Raw genomic sequence first — 22,583 nt, forward strand, 5'->3', positions numbered from 1 at the left:
CTATTAATGCAAGTAGCAGGCCTAACGGCCTCTTCAATTTACCTAAGTTGAGCTGAAACTCCTCTTGGTATTAGAGTATAAGCGATATGCTGAGCTTCAATTCCCTACTGTTGTTAGGCACAAACAAATAGCCAGGTGTTGTAGGCTTTCGTTGAAAGCCTTCCCTGTGGTTGTCCTTGAGTGTTGTTAGACTTCCTCTCATTTAGAGAGTGGAAAGTACTATGCTGAAGTCTCTGCTCTCTAAAGCTTTGGTAGTAGCTTTGTCTAGTTTGAGCTTGGAGCAATCTCTCCACCAAAAGCTCTTTGATTATTATCAAGTCGCAGGGTCGAGTGTTGCAGGCCCCTCCTGTGGAATTTCTTCCTGTTGGGGCCTCCATTCCTCCAGAGCTGAGCTCAGATGGCTTTTCTCATTTTGGAGCAAGAGTTTTTGCTCAGGCTTTCACCCTTGAGCCTTTCTCAGGTTAGCTCACTTCGCTCCCAGAGTTCTGTGCCCCATATGTGCCCAACACCAGTGATGCTCAGGTCGAGTGTATCGAGTACTCCCTCATTTCAGGGTGAGTTGAGCACGCTCCCTTAGAGCTCAAGCATTAGCCTCGGGCCTGTGGCCATGTTATTCTAGAGTAGTAGGCCCTATCTGAGGCTTCCTCATCAGCCCGGTCACATAGTTTTGTACTCCCCTTGTTATAAGGGTAGAAAGCAATATGCTGAGTACAATGCTCATGATGACAATGAGAACGAGTATTCCAACTCATAGTGCGAGCAAAACACCTCTAGTGGCTATGTCTGCTGGAGTTAGATTTGCTACCAAGTAGTTGGCCCTCCTTGCATCTCCTTGAAAGTGATCCTCTGGGTTGGGCTAGGTTCCTGAGTGTCCTATTTCCCTAGAGTTGAGCAGACACTTATCAGGTAGCTCAGGCTCCAGTGGAGCCTCCCTTATACTAACCCTAGAGTTCTAGATCTTTTACCAAGTAGTTGGCCCTCAAGCAGGCCACCTTGAAGGCAATCCTCTGGGTCGAATAGGTCCTTAGCACTTCTAGCTAAGATAGTATTCTGACTCCCTAGAGTTATATCAGAGTGTAGGCTCTTTAGGAGCCTCCCTAGTACTTGCATTGAGCTTGGTCAATACTCATCTCGGTTGAGTCCAGTGGGTACTCCCCACAAATTGAGGGTCGTTCTTTAGAGTTCTGAGGTCTGATCGGAAGGTTGAAGGTCTCTTGTGAGACCTCCCTGGTAGGTCAGTATTTAGGGCTGAGGTACTCCTCTCAGCCCCTGAAGTGGTCTTAAAGGTTTAATAGGTTATTTTTAGTAAGAACTCCCTTGGTAGATCAGCTCCTGTTGGAGCTGGAGGAACGTCTCTTATCATGGACCCTATGTTGAGTACTCAGCCTCCAGAGTGCTTTATTTAAGAAGCTCTCTGTAGATCCTAGGTTGAGCAGAGTAACTCCCTTCGATTGCAAGTTTTCAAAGCACTATGCTGAGTCCTGTTCCCCAGGATACCTGGATCTCTATGATCCGGTCTGAGTTGGTTACAGCCAATTTGCAGTCCCTCTTTCTGGACGCCTCCTCTGGAGGCTAGTGCTTTAGAGATTCAGTTTTGGTAACAGACAGGTTGCTGGCCAGACTAGGTTACTACTAAAGTAGGATCAGGTCAGCCTCCCTGGTGGCAGTCAGGGTAGACTATGCTCCCCTGAGAAGTGACTGGCCGGGGCTCCTTTCGGCTCCCTGGCCACATTCCCTTAAAGGGACACCTTCTGTTAGAAGTTGTTGGTTCCAAGCCTTTGAGCAGCCTTGGTAGGCCTCTAGATATTTCTGGAGGCCTCTTTGAGGCTTATAGCTTGGGTGGTGGCCGTAAGGAATGCTGACACTGACAGCCTTTGCTACCCTTAGGAGAAGTGTTTTTTGGCATTTTAGTTGAAATTGTTTTCTGATATTTGTCACAGCCATTCTTTGGCATGCACTCCCCTCAGCATGGCGGTGTGGGTATTTCGTTCTCCAGACACAGTGAGAGTTCCCTTTCGAAAGGGAACATCTCAAGTTACGCATGTAACCATGGTTCCCTGAGAACAGAGAACGAGACACTCTGTCTACCTGCCATGCCTCGGGGCCGCCTGCTGAACAGTCCCTTCAGACGATAAGTGGATGACTTGTTCTCTAAGCGCTCCTTATGTGCGTTCGGGTCGCACTAGTAGTGAAGTCATAGGCTGTCACCGGCCAATATAGTTGCCTTGATTTGATAGAGTTTCAGAAACAGGTTCACGCGGAGGCATTCCCAAAATGTGTCAAGACGCAGTGTCTCGTTCCCTCTTCTCATGCATAACCTGAAATGTTTTCATTGACTCTTTAACATCAATTGTTCATTACTGATTTGTTTATTTTATTTTTTATTTTTTCCTGTGCAGACCCACCTCAACCAAAACTGTCAATAGAGTCTGAATGGAAAACATTTTACCCAACTGAAAAAGTGATTCTGAAGTGTTCAATTGATGGAGGTTCAAATGAATGGGGCTATGAATGGTTTAGAAATAGAACTCAGCTTTCAGTTGACAAGGACATTTCCTTTTCTGGAGAGACACTCTCAATCAACTCAGCAAAAGCAAGTGATTCAGGACAATATAACTGCAGAGGAAGACATCTGACAAGAATGCCAGTGACTACAGGACAAACAGATGCTTTGCAACTTCATATTTATGGTTAAACTACTTATTATATTCTATGATTAATATATATGAATGAAATTAACAGGCACCCAAACAAGTTCAATGAAGAAGCTGATTTTTAATTTGCATTGGCCTGTATCAGTGTACAGTGATTCATGTGAATATTTGCAGTTTCCTGTCTACGCTTTTGATTTTGGCCAGACACTATTAGCAGCATGAGTCAGTTAATTTAGTCTTTGATTATGAAAAATAACAAGCTTATGCAACTCAAAGCATTTATTGTTTGAAGGTGGTCCATTATTTCTAATTTTACTTGCTTCTAGTTGACACACCAAAACCAGACATCAGAAAAGATGCGTGGTTTGAGCCCTTCTACACTGAGGAGGAAGTCCAACTTGGTTGTAACATGCCTGGTGATGGATGGAAGTATGACTGGTATAAGTTCTCAAAACCCTTGATCACAGATCCAACCTTCACTATCAGCTCTGCATCTCTCTCTAACACTGGTGTCTATCACTGCAAAGCAAAGAGAGGAGACTTCTCAGTGGACAGTGAGACTCTACAAGTACGAGTTGAAGGTGAGTCCATAATTTACCTCTTTATGGTTATTTATATTGTGGAATATTCTTCTCATTGTGCATTCAGTTTACAATTCCTCAAAAAGTTTCCAGGAAATGCCTGAACTGTATAAGTCATAGGTCGCTTTGGAAGCATCCACCACATGTGTAAATTAAACAACTTAGAATCAAGAGAGTTCAATAAGCATTTACTTAATAAGTATTTTACTAACTTTTATTTACTTGGATATCAAAGTAATTTGATATTTGATTTGATTTGATTTGATATCCAAGAAACTGGGCTTAATACTTTTCATTCACTTTTCCACTTTTGTTCATTACTGTTTTATTTACGTATTTATTTTTCTGTGCAGAGCCGCCTCAACCAAAACTGTCAATAGAGACTCCATGGAAAACATTTTACCCAAGTGAAAAAGTGACTCTGAAGTGTTCAATTGATGGAGGTTCGAATGAATGGGGCTATGAATGGTTTAGAAATGGAGCTCAGCTTTCAGTTGACAAGAACATTACCTTTTCTGGAGACACACTCTCAATCATCTCAGCAAAAGTGAGTAATTCTGGACAGTTTACCTGCAGAGGAAAACATCTGAAGAGAATGCCTGTGACTACAAGACAAGGAGAAGCTTTGCAACTTCGTATTTATGGCAAGTTAAACTGTTTATGAAAGTTTTGAGAGTCAGAAATGAACAAAACTATTCAGATAGTGACAGCCAGAGCCAGTTGTCTTAAAGAGGTCAATGTGGATTTTGCTTCCCATAGAAAAGATTTAGCTACTTTACTGTTGCACTGACCTTTGAATTATAAAGAGATTAGTGTCAGCGGTTACAGCTTCCTGACTATGTAACAAGCACATGCAACTCAGTTATTGTTTGAAGGTGGTCCATTATTTTTAATTTTACCTCTGTTGCTCCTAGTTGACACACCAAAACCAGACATCAGAAAAGATCGGTGGTTTGAGTTCTTCTACACTGAGGAGGAAGTCCAGCTTGGCTGTAACATGCCTGGTGATGGATGGAAATATGACTGGTACAAAGACTCAGAAAACTTGATCACAGATCCAACCTTCACTATCAGTTCTGCATCTCTCTCTAACACTGGTGTCTATCACTGCAAAGCAAAGAGAGGATACTTCTCAGTGGACAGTGAGACTCTACAAGTGCGAGTCAAAGGTAAGTTAGTCTCTTGTGCCCATATAAACTGCCTCATGTCGCCATTTATTTTAAGGAATATGACCATGGCAAAGAACTCAATGAAATGAAAATATTAAATTAGTGATAGTTCACCCATAAATGTGAAAATCCATATCAGCATTTAATCACCCTCATGTCATTCCTGTATGACTTTCTTTCTTCTGTGGAACACAAAAGAAGATATGTTGAAGAATGTACTTTTGTCTATGCTATGAAAGTCAGTGTGGTCTAATGTTGTTTTGGACCCTACTGATTTTAAGAAAAAAAAGAGAAAAAAAAACTTATTCTATGTTCCACAGAAGACATACAGGTGTGGAAGGACATGGGGGTGAGTAAATTATGAGACAATCTTCATTTATTGGTGGACTATCACTTTAAGTGTAGTTTACTGCATGATATGCTTTGAACATACATGGTATGAATAAAGTATTGCATTTTAAATAGTTAAAAAACTAGTAAAAGTAAAAGCACTGATGTTTATTTTTAGTATTTGTTTATTGTTAGTATTATTGTAATTAGAAGGCTCAGTATGAAATATATTTTATAAAAAAATTATTTATAAAATAACCTTTTGTTTTGTTCTAAGTGCGTCCATCTGCAGTTCTGAGTCTGGAGACTGAATTGAGCGACATTATGTCTGGAAATATCCTGACCCTCAGGTGTAACGTCTCAGAGGGCAGACAGTGGAGCTACACCTGGTTTGAGAACGGACAGAATCTCAATGGGTCGTCACATATGTTCAAAGTGACAGCAACTGAAGAAACTATTAAAAGTGAATTCAAATGCAAGGGAATAAGGACAAAGAGACCACTGTACTCTGCTCTGAGTGAGGGCTTCACGGCCAATACTATTAGTGAGTAATGCAAATATTTATTAGTAAACCTCTTTCATACAGTGTATAGATGTGAATGATTTGTGGATTAGAAAAAATGTCAAGTTATCATCAAGATTTTCAAGATCATACATTTAGATTAAAACTGAGGGGGGACAAAATTATTTTAACAGTGAGATAAGTATTCTATGGAAGCCCGTTTCCGCCACAGTTGAGTAAAAAAATATAATTCTGTAAGTCATAATAATGAGAAACTTTCTCATAATTATGACTTAGTATCTCATTATATTGAGAAAGTTTCTCATAATAATGACTTAACATTTCATAATAATGAGAAACATTCTCGTAATAATGACTTAACATTTCATAATAATGAGAAACTTTCTCGTAATAATGACTTAAAGGTTGATTAATTTTTTTAACTGCCTATTTTGGGCCGATTCAGCGCTTTCGCTTGCCTTAAACAACATAAAAAAAGTTCACACAGCTAATATAACCCTCAAAATGGATCTTTACAAAGTGTTCGTCATGCAGCATGTCTAATCGCGTAAGTATAGTATTTATTTGGATGTTTACGTTTGATTCTGAATGAGTTTTACAGTGCTCCATGGCTAACAGCTAATGCTACACTGTCGGAGAGATTTATAAAGAATGAAGATGCTGATATTCGCCTGTTCTTTGGAGGTCTTTTAAACAAATGAGATTTATAAGAAGGAGGAAACAATGGAGTTTGAGACTCACTGTATGTCATTTCCATGTATTGAACTCTTGTTATTCAACTATGCTGAGGTAAATTCAATTTTTTAATCTAGGGCACCTTTAACATCTCATAATAATGAGAAACTTTCTCATAATAATGACTTAACATCTCATAATAACGAGAAACTTTCTCGTAATAATGACATAACATCTCATAATAACGAGAAACTTTCTCATAATAATGACTTAACATCTCATAATAATGAGAAACTTTCTCGTAATTTTGACTTAGTTTCTCATAATAGAAGGTATGCATCGACATCACTTTCCCGCCGATTTGACGCTGGCGAAATACATAAAGCAAATCTGCCTGTAAATATTTTATATAACTACAATATTGGTAGGTTTTAATCTGCGTAATCACTTATATCAATGTTATATCATCATGTTGTCCAGCCCTAAAACATATAAAGTTTTATAGTATAGTTTTTGTCAGTGTTGTTTATTGAAAAACACCCAGTTATGCAGAATATAAGATGGAAAATATTTAATTGATGAGTTGTCAGCATAATATATAACAATACAATATATACGGTATGATTTTACCTCAAAATCCAACAATTTGACACAAAATGATAACTGCAAATCCATGTTTCTCTGCTGGAGTCCAGTTGTGTCTGTGAATTGCAGTGATCCATTTCCTTCTTTTTTCTGTTGCTTTCTGCAGTTTTTAAATATATACCTCAGGTTTTGTGTCAAAGCTATTTGTACAGTCAATCACAAAGCTCTTTCCCGTTTTGGATGTGTTTTGTGTGTTTTTCGTGACATTCACGCTGAAAACCAATGCTGACGCTCAGTCTTTTGCCACTCAGTGGGCGTGACCACAGTCGTAATGGTCGACGGTGACGTCACGTGCATACCCTCTATATGAAGAAACTTCTACGCATGTGCAAAGCAGTGGAGCAGAAGGGTGTGGCACGCTAGCGACATCCGCCGGTCAAAATCTCGTAAATGCGAGAACTCTGCAACCATGGCACATTGGGCAAAAGTGTAATCTATAATATCATTTAATATATGACATTATTGATAAATTATCAGTAGCCTATATGAGATGGGATATAGTCTTCATTTGTAACATTCATTTGTATTTTTGTGTATGAACAAGCAGAAAAACAGAGTGGTGATCCATGGATTTCAAACAGATAGAGGAATGATAAGACAGTACACACCTACATATCCAACTCTGTTAAAGAACACTTCACCTGGAAAGCTGTCTTTTGCATACATTCTAATGAGTCATAAACATCTTAAAAGGTGTTTTCTAGAGGAATATCACTGGAATGAAGGTTTATGACTGGCCAAGTGCTTTAGGACCCGGTTTATATTAGAAAAACTTTCCAGCGCCTATGTCTAGGCAAACCTGCACATCAAATAGCCTAGATTCATCTGCGAAATACGTGTTAAAGTTAACACATAAACCCACACATTTTATAAAGACATTGCACTTAAACTTAACAAATAAATGTCATATTCCTTTGTTAATCTGATAGTTTTGTAAGCCGTCGCATTCATGCAGCAGTTTCCACCGTTAACACGGAAACCACTCTGCGTTCGTGCGCGTGGAAATGTATTGAAGATATAGTGATCATTTATAACTGATGTTATTTAATGATACTATAGACTGCACTTTGTATATTACACTGAATTTAATGAAAACAGAAGTGCGCGAATGCAGAATGTGCCATGTTTGCTGTTCTCCCATTTATGAGACTTTGACCAGCGGATGTTGCTAGCGTGCCATGCCCTTCTGCTCTGCACTCTGCGCATGCGTATAAGTTTCTCATTATTATTAGAAAGTTTCTTGTTATTATGAGAAACTAATGCCGCGTTCCAGGCAATCCATAACCCGTGGAAGTGCACTGGAACAGCAGTCAAACCCGTGACTTCCCACCCATGAACTCGTACTAGATTGATGTACTCCCAGTTATGGGTTCTGATGTCACATAGTCCGTGAAACAACAATGGCAGCCCTTACGGATGCGTACGGATGCACAGTAAAATAAAAGATATAACAGCTTCTCTTGCCTTATGCGTCGTTTTCCTCCTCTGTTTCCCTCAAATAAGCAAGGAGTAAGCACCTTTGGCGATCAAAATAATTGTTAATGAGCATAAGCCCCGTACAGTCCGCCATGTTGGTTTGTTTACACTTATATGCAGTTTGGCGTGATTTTCCTGGAACGCTACAAAGTCGTGAGTCGTGATTTGAAGTCGTGACTTACGGGCTCAAAAACCTGCCTGGAACACATTAGTCATTATTACGAGATAGTTTCTCATTATGATGAGATGTTAAGTCATTATTACGAGAAAGTTTCTCGTTATTATGGGAAGTTAAATTATTACGAGAAAGTTTCTCATTATTATAAGATGTTAAGTCATTATTACGAGAAAGTTTCTCATTATTATGAGATACTAAGTCATTATTACAAGAAAGTTTCTCATTATTATGAGAAACTAAGTCATTATTACGAGAAAATAAGTCATAATTACGAGAAATTTTCTCATTATTCTGACATACTAAGTCATTATTATGAGAAAGTTTCTCATTATGACTTACAGAATTATATTTTTTTACTCAACTGTGGCGGAAACCGGCTTCCATAGTATTTTGTTACCATAACATTCAAAACATTATATATAAACATACACTATGCCAAAAGTTTTGGGACGCCTGCCTTTACGTGCACTTGAACTTTAATGAAATCCCGTTCTTAATCCATAGGGTTTAATATGGAGTTGACCCACCCTTTGCAGCTATAACAGCCTCAATTCTTCTGGGAAGGCTTTCCACAAGGTTTAGGAGTGTGTTTATGGGAATTTTTAACCATTTTTCTAGAAGCACATTTGTGAGATCAGGCAGTGATGTTGGCAAGAAGGCCTGGCTCGCAGTCTCTGCTCTAATTCATCCCAAATGTGTTCTATTGGGTTGAGGTCAGGACTCTGTGCAGGCGAGTCAAGTTCCTTCACACCAAACTCGCTCATCCATGTCTTTATGGTCCTTGCTTTGTGCACTGGTGCGCAGTCATTTTGGAACAGGAAGGGGCCATCCCTAAACTGTTTCCACAAAGTTGGGAGCATGAAATTGTCCAAAATGTCTTGGTATGCTGAAGCATTAAGAGTTCCTTTCATTGGAACTAAGGGGCCAAGCTCTGGAGTCCAGTGGCGGTGTGCTTTACACCACTGCATCCGACGCTTTGCATTGCACTTGGTGATGTAAGGCTTGGATGCAGCTGCCCGGCCATGGAAACCCATTCCATGAAGCTCTCTAGACACTGTTCTTGAGCTAATCTGAAGCCCACACGAAGTTTGGAGGTCTGTAGCTATCGACTTCTTCGCACTGTGCATCTCAGCATGCGCTGACCCCGCTCTGTGATTTTACATGGCCTACCACTTCGTGGCTGAGTTGCTGTTGTTCCCAATTGCTTCCACTTTGTTATGGTACCACTAACAGTTGACCATGGAATATTTAGTAGTGAGGAAATTTCACAAATTCGCGCTTGAATTCACTGAGCTCCTGAGAGCGACCCATTCTTTCACAAATGTTTGTAGAAGCAGTTTGCATGCCTAGGTGCTTGATTTTATACACCTGTGGCTATGGAAGTGATTGGAACACCTGAATTCAATTATTTAGAGGGGTGAATACTTTTGGCAATATAGTATATATATATATATATATATATATATATATATATATATGAAGAGTTCAGATGCAAAAGCCTCTAAATGCCATCTGAAATTTTCTTCTAAAATGAGCATTTTTATCAAGCTCGTATGTTTATGTTTAGTTAATTCACTTTAATGGCAATGAAAATGACCTATTAATTGACATTAAAGTGAAATTATTGAACCTAAACATACAAGCTTGATAAAAATGCTCATTTTAGAAGAAAATTTCAGATGGCATTTAGAGGCTTTTGCATCTGAACTCTTCATATATATACAGTACAGTCCAAAAGTTTGGAACCACTAAGATTTTTAATGTTTTTAAAAGAAGTTTCGTCTGCTCACCAAGGCTACATTTATTTAATTAGATATACAGTAAAAACAGTAATATTGTGAAATATTATTACAATTTAAAATAACTGTTTTGTATTTGAATATATTTCACAAAGTAATTTATTCCTGTGATGGCAAAGCTGAATTTTCAGCATCATTACTCCAGTCTTCAGTGTCACATGATCCTTCAGAAATCATTCTAATATGCTGATCTGCTGCTCAAGAAACATTTAATGTGTACCATTGTACAAAATATTTGTGTACAATATTTTTTTTTCAGGATTATTTGATGAATAGAAAGTTCAAAAGAACAGTGTTTATCTGAAATCTAATCTTTTGTAACATTATAAATGTCTTTACTGCCACTTTTGATTGATTTAATGCATCCTTGCTGAATAAAAGTATTAATTTCTTTTCAAAAAAATAAAAATAAAAATTCTTACTGACTCCAAACTTTTGAACGGTAGTGTATAATGCTACAGAAGCTTTGTATTTCAGATAAATGCTGTTCTTTTGAACTTTCTATTCATCAAGAAATCCTGAAAAAAAAGTACACAACTGTTTTCAACATTGAAAATAATCATAAATGTTTATTGAGCAGCAAATCAGCATATTAGAATGATTTCTGAAGGATCATGTGACACTGAAGACTGGAGTAACGATGCTGAAAATTCAGCTTTGCATCACAGGAATAAATTACTTTGTCAAATATATTTAAATAGTACACAGTTATTTTAAATTGTAATAATATTTCACAACATTACTGTTTTTTACTTTATTTTTAATTAAATAAATGTAGCCTTGGTGAGCAGACGAAACTTCTTTTAAAAACATTAAAAATCTTAGTGGTTCCAAACTTTTGGACTGTACTGTAATATATATATATATATATATATATATATATATATATATATATATATATATATATACTGACAAATATCTAATCTTGTGAAATGTGTAATAAGTACTGATGCTCCGTAGTATACACACAGCATGTGTGATTGCAAATCTCGAAAGTGAAAGTAAAAGCTTGTGCGCATTCAAAAGCGATTTCAATACTCTGCATATTAACAGCAGCTTCCTGATGCTGGCAAATTATTTACATTATAATTACCCAACTATATAATTGTGAGATAAAGCATATAGTATATAGAAAGAAATATATTTTTTTCCTCCCATCTCATGTGTATTTGCCTTTAGGGGCTCCGTAGTACACGTCATATATATATATATATATATATATATATATATATATATATATGTACATATAAAATTTATACATAAATGTTTGAACGGAATGTTAATTTAACTTTTTTATTTCTTCCATTATTACAGTATTAAAAAGAAAAATTCTGCTGGCCATCTCAGGATTTCTCATCTGCTGTATTGTAATCCTGATCATTGGATGCCTCGTTCTAAGATTCACCTGTAAATCAGGTACAAACAGAAAAAAAATGCATGTACTTCTGAAATTAAGCATCTTAATTAATGATACTGGTCTCTTGATTAAAAAAAAAAAAAAAAAGAAACAAGCAGTATCTATTACTCCAAGTACCAACCCATTGCTTCAAATACTGTAGTACGCTTCTACTGTAATTACACTTTCTTTGAATAGTATCTATCAATGGATGCAGTGTAATCAGGTAAACACTATTTATCCTCTGTAGTGTTGTACTTCCCCTTTAAGAAAAGTGGTTTCCTAGTGTGCTGTGCTGTCGGGTGAAGCATGTAATGTTGAATGATAACAAGAAGCAGTAAAGAGAGACGTTTATACTTCATTCAGTTGTTGGTCTGAAGATATTACACCCTCTAGTACACTTATTGTAGAGACAGCAGCTTGATGTTGAAACTGTTGGATCTAGCCAGAGCATTTGAAACACCAGAAATGCAAGCAGCTGGCATCGAAAATAACACACAAGTCAATGACATCGAGCGTGTTGCAGCGATACCATTGTTTACTCTGCAGACATAGTTCAGCAGCCTACCCTTTCTGTTCAGTGTATGCTAAAATACCATTATGAAGGGCATTGGAAAATTGAAAAACATTCAAATTAAGCTACACATTGATGAAACTGCCAAACCTGTTATCCAGCCACATCGTCGTATCCCCTTTCCACATCTGAAAAAATGTGGAGAATAAACTGCAGCTCCTTGAGGATCAAGGCATCATAGAAAAAGTCTAAGGTCCAACACCATGGGTCTCACCCATCGTTGCATAGCCCAAGCCCAAAAATCCAGAGAAGATACTTATCTTTTTTGACATGCGCTTGTCAAACCAAGCCAAATGCAGAGAGAGACACATTTCACCAACGGTAGATGACATCATCCACAATCTCAATGGAGCAGTGATGTTCTCTAAACTGGACCTTAACTCAGGCTATCGCTAACTTGAACTAGCACCACTAGTCCAGATACATCACAACATTTTCAACCCATGTTGGATTGAGTAGATATACAAGGCTCATATTCGCTATGTCATCAGCAGTTTAAGTTTTTCAAAATACCATCCAACAGGTCCTGCAGGGAATCCCTGGAGTTAGAAATTTCAGTGACGACATTGTGGTGTATGGCACCACAGCAGGTGCCCAGAACAGATCTCTTGAAGCAGTCTTTCAACGATTACATGCAAACAACCTGACAATCAACAAGGACAAATGTGAATTTCACAAAACATCCCTGGAGTTCTTTGGATATGTATTCTCCAATCGTGGCATCACACCTGACCCCCCCAAAATTGAGCCAATCACCTGTATGCCACCTTCATATACCCAGAGTGTGGTAAAAAGCCTCCTAGGACTGGCCAATTACAGTGCAAGGTTAATTTCTGCCTACTCTTCACTCACACAACCTCTGAGGGAACTCACAAAGAAGGACTCTCAATGGCTGTGGAGTAAAAAGCAAGAAGACGCACTGACAACCATCAAAGAAAGACAATGCCCCTGTGACTAGCTACTTCTATTCTATAAAGAGAAACCAATGTCATTGTTGATGCCAGTCCTATTGGCCTTGGCGCTATCTTGGCACGGAGAAACAAAACCACTAATCACACTTATATTTTTGCTTATGCAAGCAGGGCCTTGGCCCCAGTTAAACAGAGGTACTCTCAGACAGAAAGAGAGGCTCTTGCTATCATCTGGAGCTGTGAATACTTACATCTGTATCTTTGTGCTGCTGAGTTCAACATGATCACAGACCACAAACCTTTAGAGCTAATCTTTAACAACCCTAAATCAAAACCGCCAGCAAGAATCAAGAGATGGGCTCTCAGACTCCAGCTGGGAAGACAAATCCATGTCTCGCCACCCACAGCAACTCCACAAAACCTCCATCATGCATGATGTTGACACAGAAATGCACGTCAACTTTATCACCACTAACGCAGTCCCTAAAGCCATGACACTGGAGGAAGTAAAGTCTGCAACAGCAAAGGCTTGCCTTCTTCAGCACGTCATCAACATCGCCCACACTGGTCAATGGCACAGACTTTATGATAATTTCACCACAGAGCATGATCTGTCTGATCTGAAATCATTCTACAATGTCAGAGAGGAGCTTACTGTCCTGGATGACAGGATGACAGTGTACTTCTGAAAGGACACTGCATAGTTATGCCAAGGGCCCTGCAGCACAGAGCACGTGAACTCACACATGAAGGCCAGCAGGGTTTAATAAAACAAAACAGCTGCTGAGAGAAAAGGTCTGGATCCCTGGAATAGAAAAGCAGGCAGAACAACTAATATTAGCCTGCATTCCCTGTCAAGCATCAACTACCTACAACAAACATCAACCGCTCCAAATGTTAGTTACCTGAAGGTCCATGGCAGAATGTCTCTGTTGACGTTTGTGGTCCGTTTCCCTCTGGCGACTATCTTCTAGTTGTTCTGGATGAATACTCCAGATTCCCCTTTGTAGAGATAACACCATCAACATCCGTGCATACAGTCATTCCATTATTGGACAAAATATTCTCCACAGCAGGCATTCCCAAAATAATCAAGTCTGACAACAGCTCTCCATTCTCCAGTCAAGAAGACCTTGCGAGCTTCACAGCCCACCTTGGTATTCACCATTGAATGATCACCCCCTACTGGCCTCAAGCCAATGGTGAGATTGAGAGATTCATGAGAACCCTCAAGAAAGCAATATCAAATGCCACTGTTGAAGGAAAATCATGGAAACAAGAATTCAACAATTTTTGAGAAATTATAGTGCAACACCTCATCAAACTACTGCGACATCTCATGGACTCATGGATTACATAGAGTTAGACAAAAGCTAAACATTATGAAGAAGCACTGAAATAAGTCAAGGACTAGTTTGTTTTAGGTCGTCCCATTATAGCCAGCTGACATGCCTAAATATCAGATTCTAATTTCTATTTACTATACTAAATTCATTTTACTTGTTCAGCCATAATTTAAGTTAACGTAATTTAAAGAGCATATACTTTCAGTTACTTTTGTATTTCATTTTTCATTCTTATTCTCCGGGTGAATTAGTATTATTCATAATGTTTTATTTTTCAAAAACAAAGGGAGGGATAAAGTGTTGTACTTCCCCTTTAAGAAAAGTGTTTTCCCAGTGTGCTGTGCTGTCGAGTGCAGGTGAACCATGTAATGTTGAATGATAACAAGCAAGCTGGAAAGAGAGACGTTTGTACTTCATTCAGTTGTTGGTCTGAAGATATTACACCGTCTAGTACACTTAGTGTAAATGGCTGCTACCTAAAAATATAAAATTGCTTTTAAACACGTAAACCTTTGATGTGGATTCAGCCATTTTGTGTTTGTTGTCATACAATACCATTCAGAAGTTTAAGTTTTGGCAAAATTTTTAAGTGTTTTTGAAAGAAGTCTCTTATGCTTACTAAGACAGTATTTATTTAATCAAGAATACAGTAAAAACAGTAACATTTAGCTTCTGTGTTTTTAATTATATTAGTAACATTTTACATTTAATTACTTCTTACAAAACTTTTGTTTCATATCATTATCTCTAGAGAAAAAAGAAACAGTACAAGAGGACTTGTTTTTCTCAATGGCAGACTCCAATAACCGTAAGTTTTTCTGTGATGGGTAGGTTTAGGGATAGAATATTGTCTGGTATAGTTTTGGTTTTGTGTTCATGTTCAAGTTTCATGTTTCATTATGTTCATGCTTCTTGTTTCTTTGCCAGGGCTGCGTTCAGCCCCAACACATGTTGCAAAACGTTTTTTTAAATGGAAATGGTGGTGTGTTGCACACGCTGTTCTGATGATGGCAACTATGGCAGCTGAGAAGGCCATTCTTTGTGTTCTTTTTGAAGAATTTTTGGAGCCTGATGAAGTCAGTATAAATACATGTTGAATATTGCAAAATACATTTGATGTTACAGTCACTGCCCTTGCCGTCCAGAATAAAAGAGAACACTCTTTAATCTGTAAACAGCTTTACTTGTACCAATTGTGCGAGCTGTCTCTTTAATACCGTATGGTTTATATACATGTTGATGCTGATTGGGCTGACATTTTTGACACACCCACCAAACAAGAGAAAACGTATCTCAAACCCCGCTGCACACCATTGCACACCATTTCCAGGAAACATGTCGTTTAACCCGGAAACCTTGAAATTGAGCTTGAACGTGCCCCAGATTTGTTATGTTTTGCCATGTGATCCCATGTCATGTGATTCCCTTGTCCTCATGTGATCCTGCCATGTGCTCCCTTGTCATGTGTCCTGTGTTGTCATTGGTTCATTGGGTTGATTGTGCACAGGTGTGTCTTGTCATTAGTCCCTGAGTATTTAAGCCCTCATGTTTGTCATGTTTCTTTAAGCATTGTTCCGTGTACCACTGTTTGGTCAGTTTGTTCTTTGTTTGCCAAGCTTAAGCCAAGCCATGCCATGGCATGGCTTAATTTGCAAATGTAAAAATACAGAAAGATTTCTGTGGTGGGTTGAGTTAGGGGATAAAATATACAGTGTGAATAGTAAAAAGAAAACTATGTCTATGGAAAGTCCTCATAAAACATGAAAACGTGTCAAGTTATGCATGTAACCATGGTTCTTTTAAATTGGGAACAACATGCTGTGTCCCCTAGGGGTTGCCAGAGATGGAAACTCGAGTCTGTGACTTGGACTCAAATCATCTCTAAACACACCAAGCAATCAAGCGCGTGACACATTTGAAGGCACGCAAATTCATCACCCCTTAGAAAACTTGTTAAATTAGCAACAAATAATAACAATATAGCCAAGCCTTACCTTGCAATAAACTTTGTCATTTCATTTGAAAAGCAATCAATTAATCCGAAGGGAAGCTGCGGTGTTGTACAGCTGCAGAGGCTTGCTTGTGGTCCATTTTCAAGAAGTCCTTTTCATGTTTTTTTTTAGTTTTTTTTTGCACAAGTATTTGATAATGCATATAATATCCAGATTTACCATGTTAAATTGTATTTGTATTGAACGTGCACTTCCACATGCATTTTATGACCCTGTCTGTCCAACTCATTTCCACAGGCTGGTTTGTTAAGTCGCAGTGCGTTATTATATCGCCTTATCACAATCAAGACACACAAATGGAAATGTTGTTAATTGTTTTGTTTACTGTAACACTTGTCTATACTTAGATTTTGTTACGTCGGCGCTCACTGGAAGACTACATTTTCCAGCATTGCTTGAGATCTACAGCAAACAACGGCAACTCATATAGCTCAAAATACATGGCACGTTTTTCCTTGCGATGGTTCTAAATAGTATAATTTTGTATAAAGTTAGAAAGTAATATAAATTATTTTAGTATTTTGTGTGCTTTATTCGAGAATTTTTAAAGTAAAAGTAATCTGTTTTGATATTTAAATAAAATGTTTATATTATAACAACTAGCTGAAAAAAATATATTGATAAAAATAGAACAAAGACTTGATTTGAGACTTGACTTGGACCCCTAAAGACTTGAGACTTGACTTGGAATTGACTTGACTTGGTCCTCAAAGACTTGAGACTTGACTTGGACTTGACCGCAGGGAATTGTGAACATGTCTAGGGGTTGCTAGGGGGAATGCCTCCGGCATGCCAGGTGTTTGAAGTGTCTGAAGTCTAAATACAACAATGAACTTGACATCAGGTGCTATAAAAGGGCACCTGAAAATGACATCATCCACTTCTTGTCTGAAGGAGACTGAGCAGGAATGTCTGAATCATGGCAAAGGGACGCAGCATCTCATTCCCTATTCTCAGGGAACCTTGGTTGCTTGCATACCTAGACACATTCCCTTTCGAAAGGGGACTTGCGCTCTTAGGGGTTGCTATGGGGAACGGAATACTCATGCTGCCATGCTGAAGGGATGAATGCCTTATTTGCTGAGAAAGTGAAAGACTCAAATAGTCTTCATCCCTAGGTGCACCAGTGACAACCATAGGCAGGAGCTTCTCAAGAATGGAGGCCTCTAGGAAGACTCTAACAGAGGAAGCCTAGCTATGTTCATACTCAGACCAGCTTCCAAAAAGGCTCACAGAGAGCCTAAAATACTTAAACTTCCAAAAAGCAGCCCTGGAAAGAGGAGGCCTTAACAGCCGGGTTAAGTCCAGCTGGCCCAGCTGGCCCACGAGGCTCCACAGAGTGGAGGCCTAAATAATAATATGTTGTTAGGCCAGAGAGGAGGCCTAACAACTCTCATATAAGCCAAGGAGGCTCAAAGAGAACCCGGCGACTTAGCAAATAATAGCCAATCTCTAGAAGCAGATGCCTTCAGAACAACTACTCTGTAATCGTGAGGAGGCCTAACAATGCCCCACACTCAGGATGTCTAGAAAGGAGGCTCACAGTGAGCCTTCAACTCAAAAAGGCCTCCGCTTCTACCCTGGTGGAGCCGTGGAGAGTGGAAACCTAAATCAATATAACTCTTGCTAACAAGAGAAGGCCAGACGACCCCCCACTGTAGCCATGGAGACTTAGAGAGAGCCTAACAACTTGGCAAACATAGCTGAGCTCGAGGAGTGGAGGCCCCTCAAAGCCCGTCCTGGCATAATCAGGTCCTTCAGCAGATCAGCCTGGTAGGCTTGCAACACAGCCAAAGTGTGCATCAACATGCCATCCTGACCTACTGCCACATATGCTCTGCCATTAAGATGCGAGATGACATTAGTAGGCAGAGACGGAGCGTTAAACGTGGATGCCACGCCCATTGCAAAATAGCTGGCCAATGTCTCTTTGATCTGAGGCATCAACGCTTTCTCATGCTCCTGCATTCCCTCAATAACATCATAAATCGCCTGAGCGCAGTGGGTATGGGCAGTATATGGCATTCTCTAAGATCTCCGCACCTCAGTGTGAAGATCTGGGAGAAAAGGAAGACACGTACGAGATTGACAGTTATGTCCCGACAGGAACCGTTAATCTAGGTGACCATGAAGGTGCTCAGGCTTCTCACGTTTTGACAGCATGTCTATGCCTGACGTCCCTGTTGAAAAAAAAACAGCTTATGCTGGTTAGTTATGTTTTGAAGCATGGCAGCTGTTTAAGCTGGTCAAGTGTTGGTCCTAAGATGGTCCTAAGCAACTAGCTCCATCTCAGCCCCAAGCAGCTCCACCTGTGATCCCCACAACTTTTGTATCCTACTCTCCTTAGCCGCGGCAGGTCCTGAACCGCGAGACACAGATGGCTTGATTCCTGGAAAGAAGGGCCAGACAAGAGTGAAATTCCTTATAGAAAGGCGCTCAAAATGCATGCAAAAAGTCCCCTCAAGGACTGAGCCTGCGAGCTGCTTACTCATGTGCATGCACATATCGTGGTGTCACATGAAGCTGACATTGAGGCAGAGCGAGTTCCCTTTCGAAAGGTAACCCAGTGTGTGTGTGTGTGTGTGTGTGTGTGTGTGTGTGTATGCGCATGCATTTACATTTATATGAATCTTTAATAACTCCATAGAAACTGCTTCACCCTTGGAGGAGTACATGGACAACAGTCCCACAGAGATGGAAGGTGTGCCTTCTACTGTGTTTGGCTGACATTACAATCAAAAATACAATCATGTACTAATTTACTCATTTACAAATGGTAGTCATATACCAATTTCATATACCGAGTATTATATTTTGTGATAATATTATATGATTCAACAATGTAGTTTTCTGGCATTTTACATTAATTTGCTTGCATTACAAGCCAGAATTATGATTTGAACTAAAAGAAATTGCCACACTCTCTAATACTATTCAGAATGTGAGGAAAAAGAAGAATTGCTCACTGATCGTGTTGCAGCTCTTCTTGAAGATGATGTGATTAAAGGTAAGAGATCTAACAAACGTATATCTACACATATCTATCATATAATATAATATATCATATCATATCATATTCTTCTTCCAGTGTCAGAGCAGTGGCGCGCTTGTGCTGCCGCTTCACGCTGGTACCTGTCTGTCTGTCTGATTGTTTGCTGATACGTTTTTTGGATATGTTTCTTGGAAACATTTCTACTGGAATTCAACAGATCTTGATTGTCTGGATTATTTTCTGGATTACTTTCTTCACTCAAAAAGTTTTGGATGACTGTCCTGGTATTTTTCACGATCCTGTCACACTGATCGTCTGTGAGCCCTCTCCATTCCTATCCATGTCCTTCTCGACATCTGGCACAGTGAGTCTCCACTCTCTCTGTCATTTTTGTGGTGTCAGTCCTTGGTTGGGTAGCCCTCCCTTTTGTGGATTGTTTGGATTACGTTTCTTTTTGTCTTTCCTTGTCTTTTTAACTAAAAGGTCATGAGGTTCATTTTTTCCCAAATAGAAAACATCAACTATTCATTAACATTTAAAGTTGTACCTGACTGGTCTGACGCTTTTGATCACAGCTTCTGGTATCGCTCCCTTCTCAAGGAGCTATCCCGGTGTTTGTTGCAACAATATGGATCAGCCGACTTCTTATGTTGATTATACTTTATTTCTTCTACCATCCAGTGACATTGATACTTCAATATACCGCGGCAGAACTTTTATCATTGTGATTTTGTGTCACTGAACCACCACTTACCCTTCAATCTCACCAGGACATTATATACTATCCTCGGCAGAAGTACATCCATCACCGGTCACAACGGAATTATATCTTTGATGACACAGGTCCAGTACAATATTTTTGGTCATCCACCTCGCATCCATCAAATAAATCAAGATGGACTGTTGACCACAGTGTGTTAGCCAACATAGCCAGGACAAGTAGTACTAAATCCGGTATGAATGATCTAACTTTTGGTGTATTCCATATTCGCTCGTTAACAAACAAAGGACCTCTTATTTATGATCTCCTGAATGATAAGAAGTTTGATTTCCACTGTTTGACTGAAACATGGCAACAACCCCATGATTTATCACAGCTTAATCAAACAGTTCCTCCCAGCTTTGTTTACACCTGCCAACCCCGTGCCTCTGGCCAAGGAGGAGGGTTTGCTATACTTTTTACTGAGAAGTGAAAAAGCTCTCCCATAACTGTGCCTTTGTATGAATCTTTTTTTTTTTTTTTTTTTTCTGTATTTTTAACTTTAGTGTGTTCCACATCTCACAATGTTATTATATTGGGCGATTTTAATATACACATGGATAATGTCAATAACATTCTCACCAAAGATTTTATATCATGCCTTGATAGTCTTGGAATACAACAATTTGTTGATTTTCCAACCCACTGTAAAGGTCACATTCTTGACCTTATTTGCTGCTCTGGTGTAACCCCTTTTAACTGTCTTGCATTGGACTTGCCCATATCGGATCACAAGTTAACTCCCTCGGGTTGGCGGTCATGCCACATCGTTTTTTTTCTTACCAGTGTGAAAGAGACTCAAAATACTTTTGTCAATGATGCACATACAATTAAGAGTTATACACCATTTTAATCTGTGGAATATCTTCTTTTATTTGTGTACACAAAATGTTGTGCTTTTTGTAAAAAAAAAAAAAAAAAAAAAAAAAACATGATGCATGATCTGTCATCTTCTTCTGAACGAAGTCCAAATCTGATAGTTCTCAGAAAATGAACTGTAACTTAGTGAATACTAATCACAAAAAATTAGACTTCTAGATATCTAGATATCTAAATAAACTTTGAAATGTCAGGTTTTAAATCGTGTAAGTCAAATCGAAAACAAAAATTCTGTGTTTATGTAATCTGTATGAAAAAAGAGCCATGTCAGACATCCGTGAATCAGCACATTATCCGCTTAACCAGCCACGCCCACAGAACGGGCACTATTCAGACGCAAATTCTGAGGCAATACATGTATACATCGTCTCAATCGTGTATTTATTGTCTTCAAAAGTGTTTATCTGTATGTTAAAGCCATGGTTAGAGACCTCTGGAAGACATGCTGTTAGTTCCTGGAATGTCCTGGTCTTCTTTAGATTAATATGTGGACTAAATGTGCACAGAGTGCCCTCCGGCTGCAAGTATGAATTGAAAACACAGTATCCAGTGCTCATAGTGATGACAATAAATATTGAATAAATATTACTCCTCTGTATAGAAAATTGACATAAACATATGAGAATCCATCAATATTTCTCCAAATGTGCATGCTTTTAAGCTAAAAGGCTATATGAAATGCCATAGAGGTAACATAAATGTTCAGACGCTTTGCTTCACAGAAATACATTATATTTTAATGTATATAGAATACCATTATTTTAAATTGTAATAATATTTCACAGTATTGTTGTTTTTTCTGTATGTATATCAACACCATGATGAGCTAGAGACATGATCACAGAGGGTTTTTTCACAGCCTACCTGACTGAAAGAGCTCATTGATATGCAGGTCATTACAGGTCATTATGTGATTCTTTTGTCTTCTCAGGTGTGAATTGCAGGATTATTCATTATGATTCACTCCTCCACACATACTGTGTTTCTTGACAAAAAGTGTCTTACAAAAACTAAATCAATATATTGTTTTATATGAACGAGTAGTTTGCTCATTCTGATGGACTTAATAATTTCTTCAAGAGAGATGTCTTTTCTACTCTGGATGACTTGGTTTCCTATTATAATGAGGGACTGCATAGTGTGTTTGATACACTTGCACCTCTAAAAACCCGGACTGTATATTTTTCTTATTCTGCACCTTGGTTTACACCTGAACTGAGACAACTTAAAACTAAGGGATGTCGCTTAGAATGTCTATGCATTAAAACTGGACTTACTGTTCATAAAGATATGTATGCAGATCACATGCTCGCTTGCAAGAATGCTCTTTTAACCACTAAATCATAAAATCCTGATACCCTTCCTTCCCACCTATATTCTAGTGATTTGTGTAACAAATTTATGACCTTTTTTATAACTAAAATTGACAATATCCATCAACAATTGACGAAATAACATGGCATGTGATCTGCCATATCTGCTTTACCATGACTCACTCCTTTCTTCATTTTATAGTTTTGAACTTCCAGCTGTTGATAATTATGTCTTATCCGGCAATCTAAGTCTTCCACCTGTCAGTTAGATCCACTCCCTAGTCACTTGGTTAAAGCTTAGCCACTTTATCTGGTATAGTAATCGATATTAAACATTCTTCTCTCACTTCCATCATCTTTTAAAGTTGTT

The 22,583-nt window shown here is 38.7% G+C and overlaps 1 protein-coding gene across 9 annotated transcripts in view; it reads left to right on the forward strand.

Annotated features, from left to right (window-relative positions):
- The window catches only part of LOC137009235 (hemicentin-1-like), a 41,925-nt gene that overhangs the window by 16,163 nt on the left and 3,179 nt on the right, over window positions 1-22,583 (forward strand). For 2 of the 9 annotated variants that reach the window (XM_067371270.1, XM_067371271.1), the window contains 9 exons: window positions 2,400-2,690; window positions 2,981-3,235; window positions 3,589-3,879; window positions 4,150-4,404; window positions 5,012-5,278; window positions 11,345-11,446; window positions 15,009-15,065; window positions 18,617-18,827; window positions 18,917-19,276. In XM_067371270.1, the coding sequence (XP_067227371.1) occupies window positions 2,400-2,690; window positions 2,981-3,235; window positions 3,589-3,879; window positions 4,150-4,404; window positions 5,012-5,278; window positions 11,345-11,446; window positions 15,009-15,065; window positions 18,617-18,827; window positions 18,917-19,049 (1,862 nt within the window). In that variant the 3' untranslated portion in view covers window positions 19,050-19,276. Of the gene's footprint in view, window positions 1-2,399; window positions 2,691-2,980; window positions 3,236-3,588; window positions 3,880-4,149; window positions 4,405-4,724; window positions 4,754-5,011; window positions 5,279-11,344; window positions 11,447-15,008; window positions 15,066-18,616; window positions 18,828-18,916; window positions 19,277-22,583 lie in introns of those variants that run through there. The other 7 variants (XM_067371272.1, XM_067371273.1, XM_067371274.1 and 4 more) reach the window with 7 other exon arrangements.

This window comes from Chanodichthys erythropterus, chromosome 20 (genome assembly GCF_024489055.1).
Source record: "Chanodichthys erythropterus isolate Z2021 chromosome 20, ASM2448905v1, whole genome shotgun sequence".
Taxonomy (NCBI): domain Eukaryota; kingdom Metazoa; phylum Chordata; class Actinopteri; order Cypriniformes; family Xenocyprididae; genus Chanodichthys; species Chanodichthys erythropterus.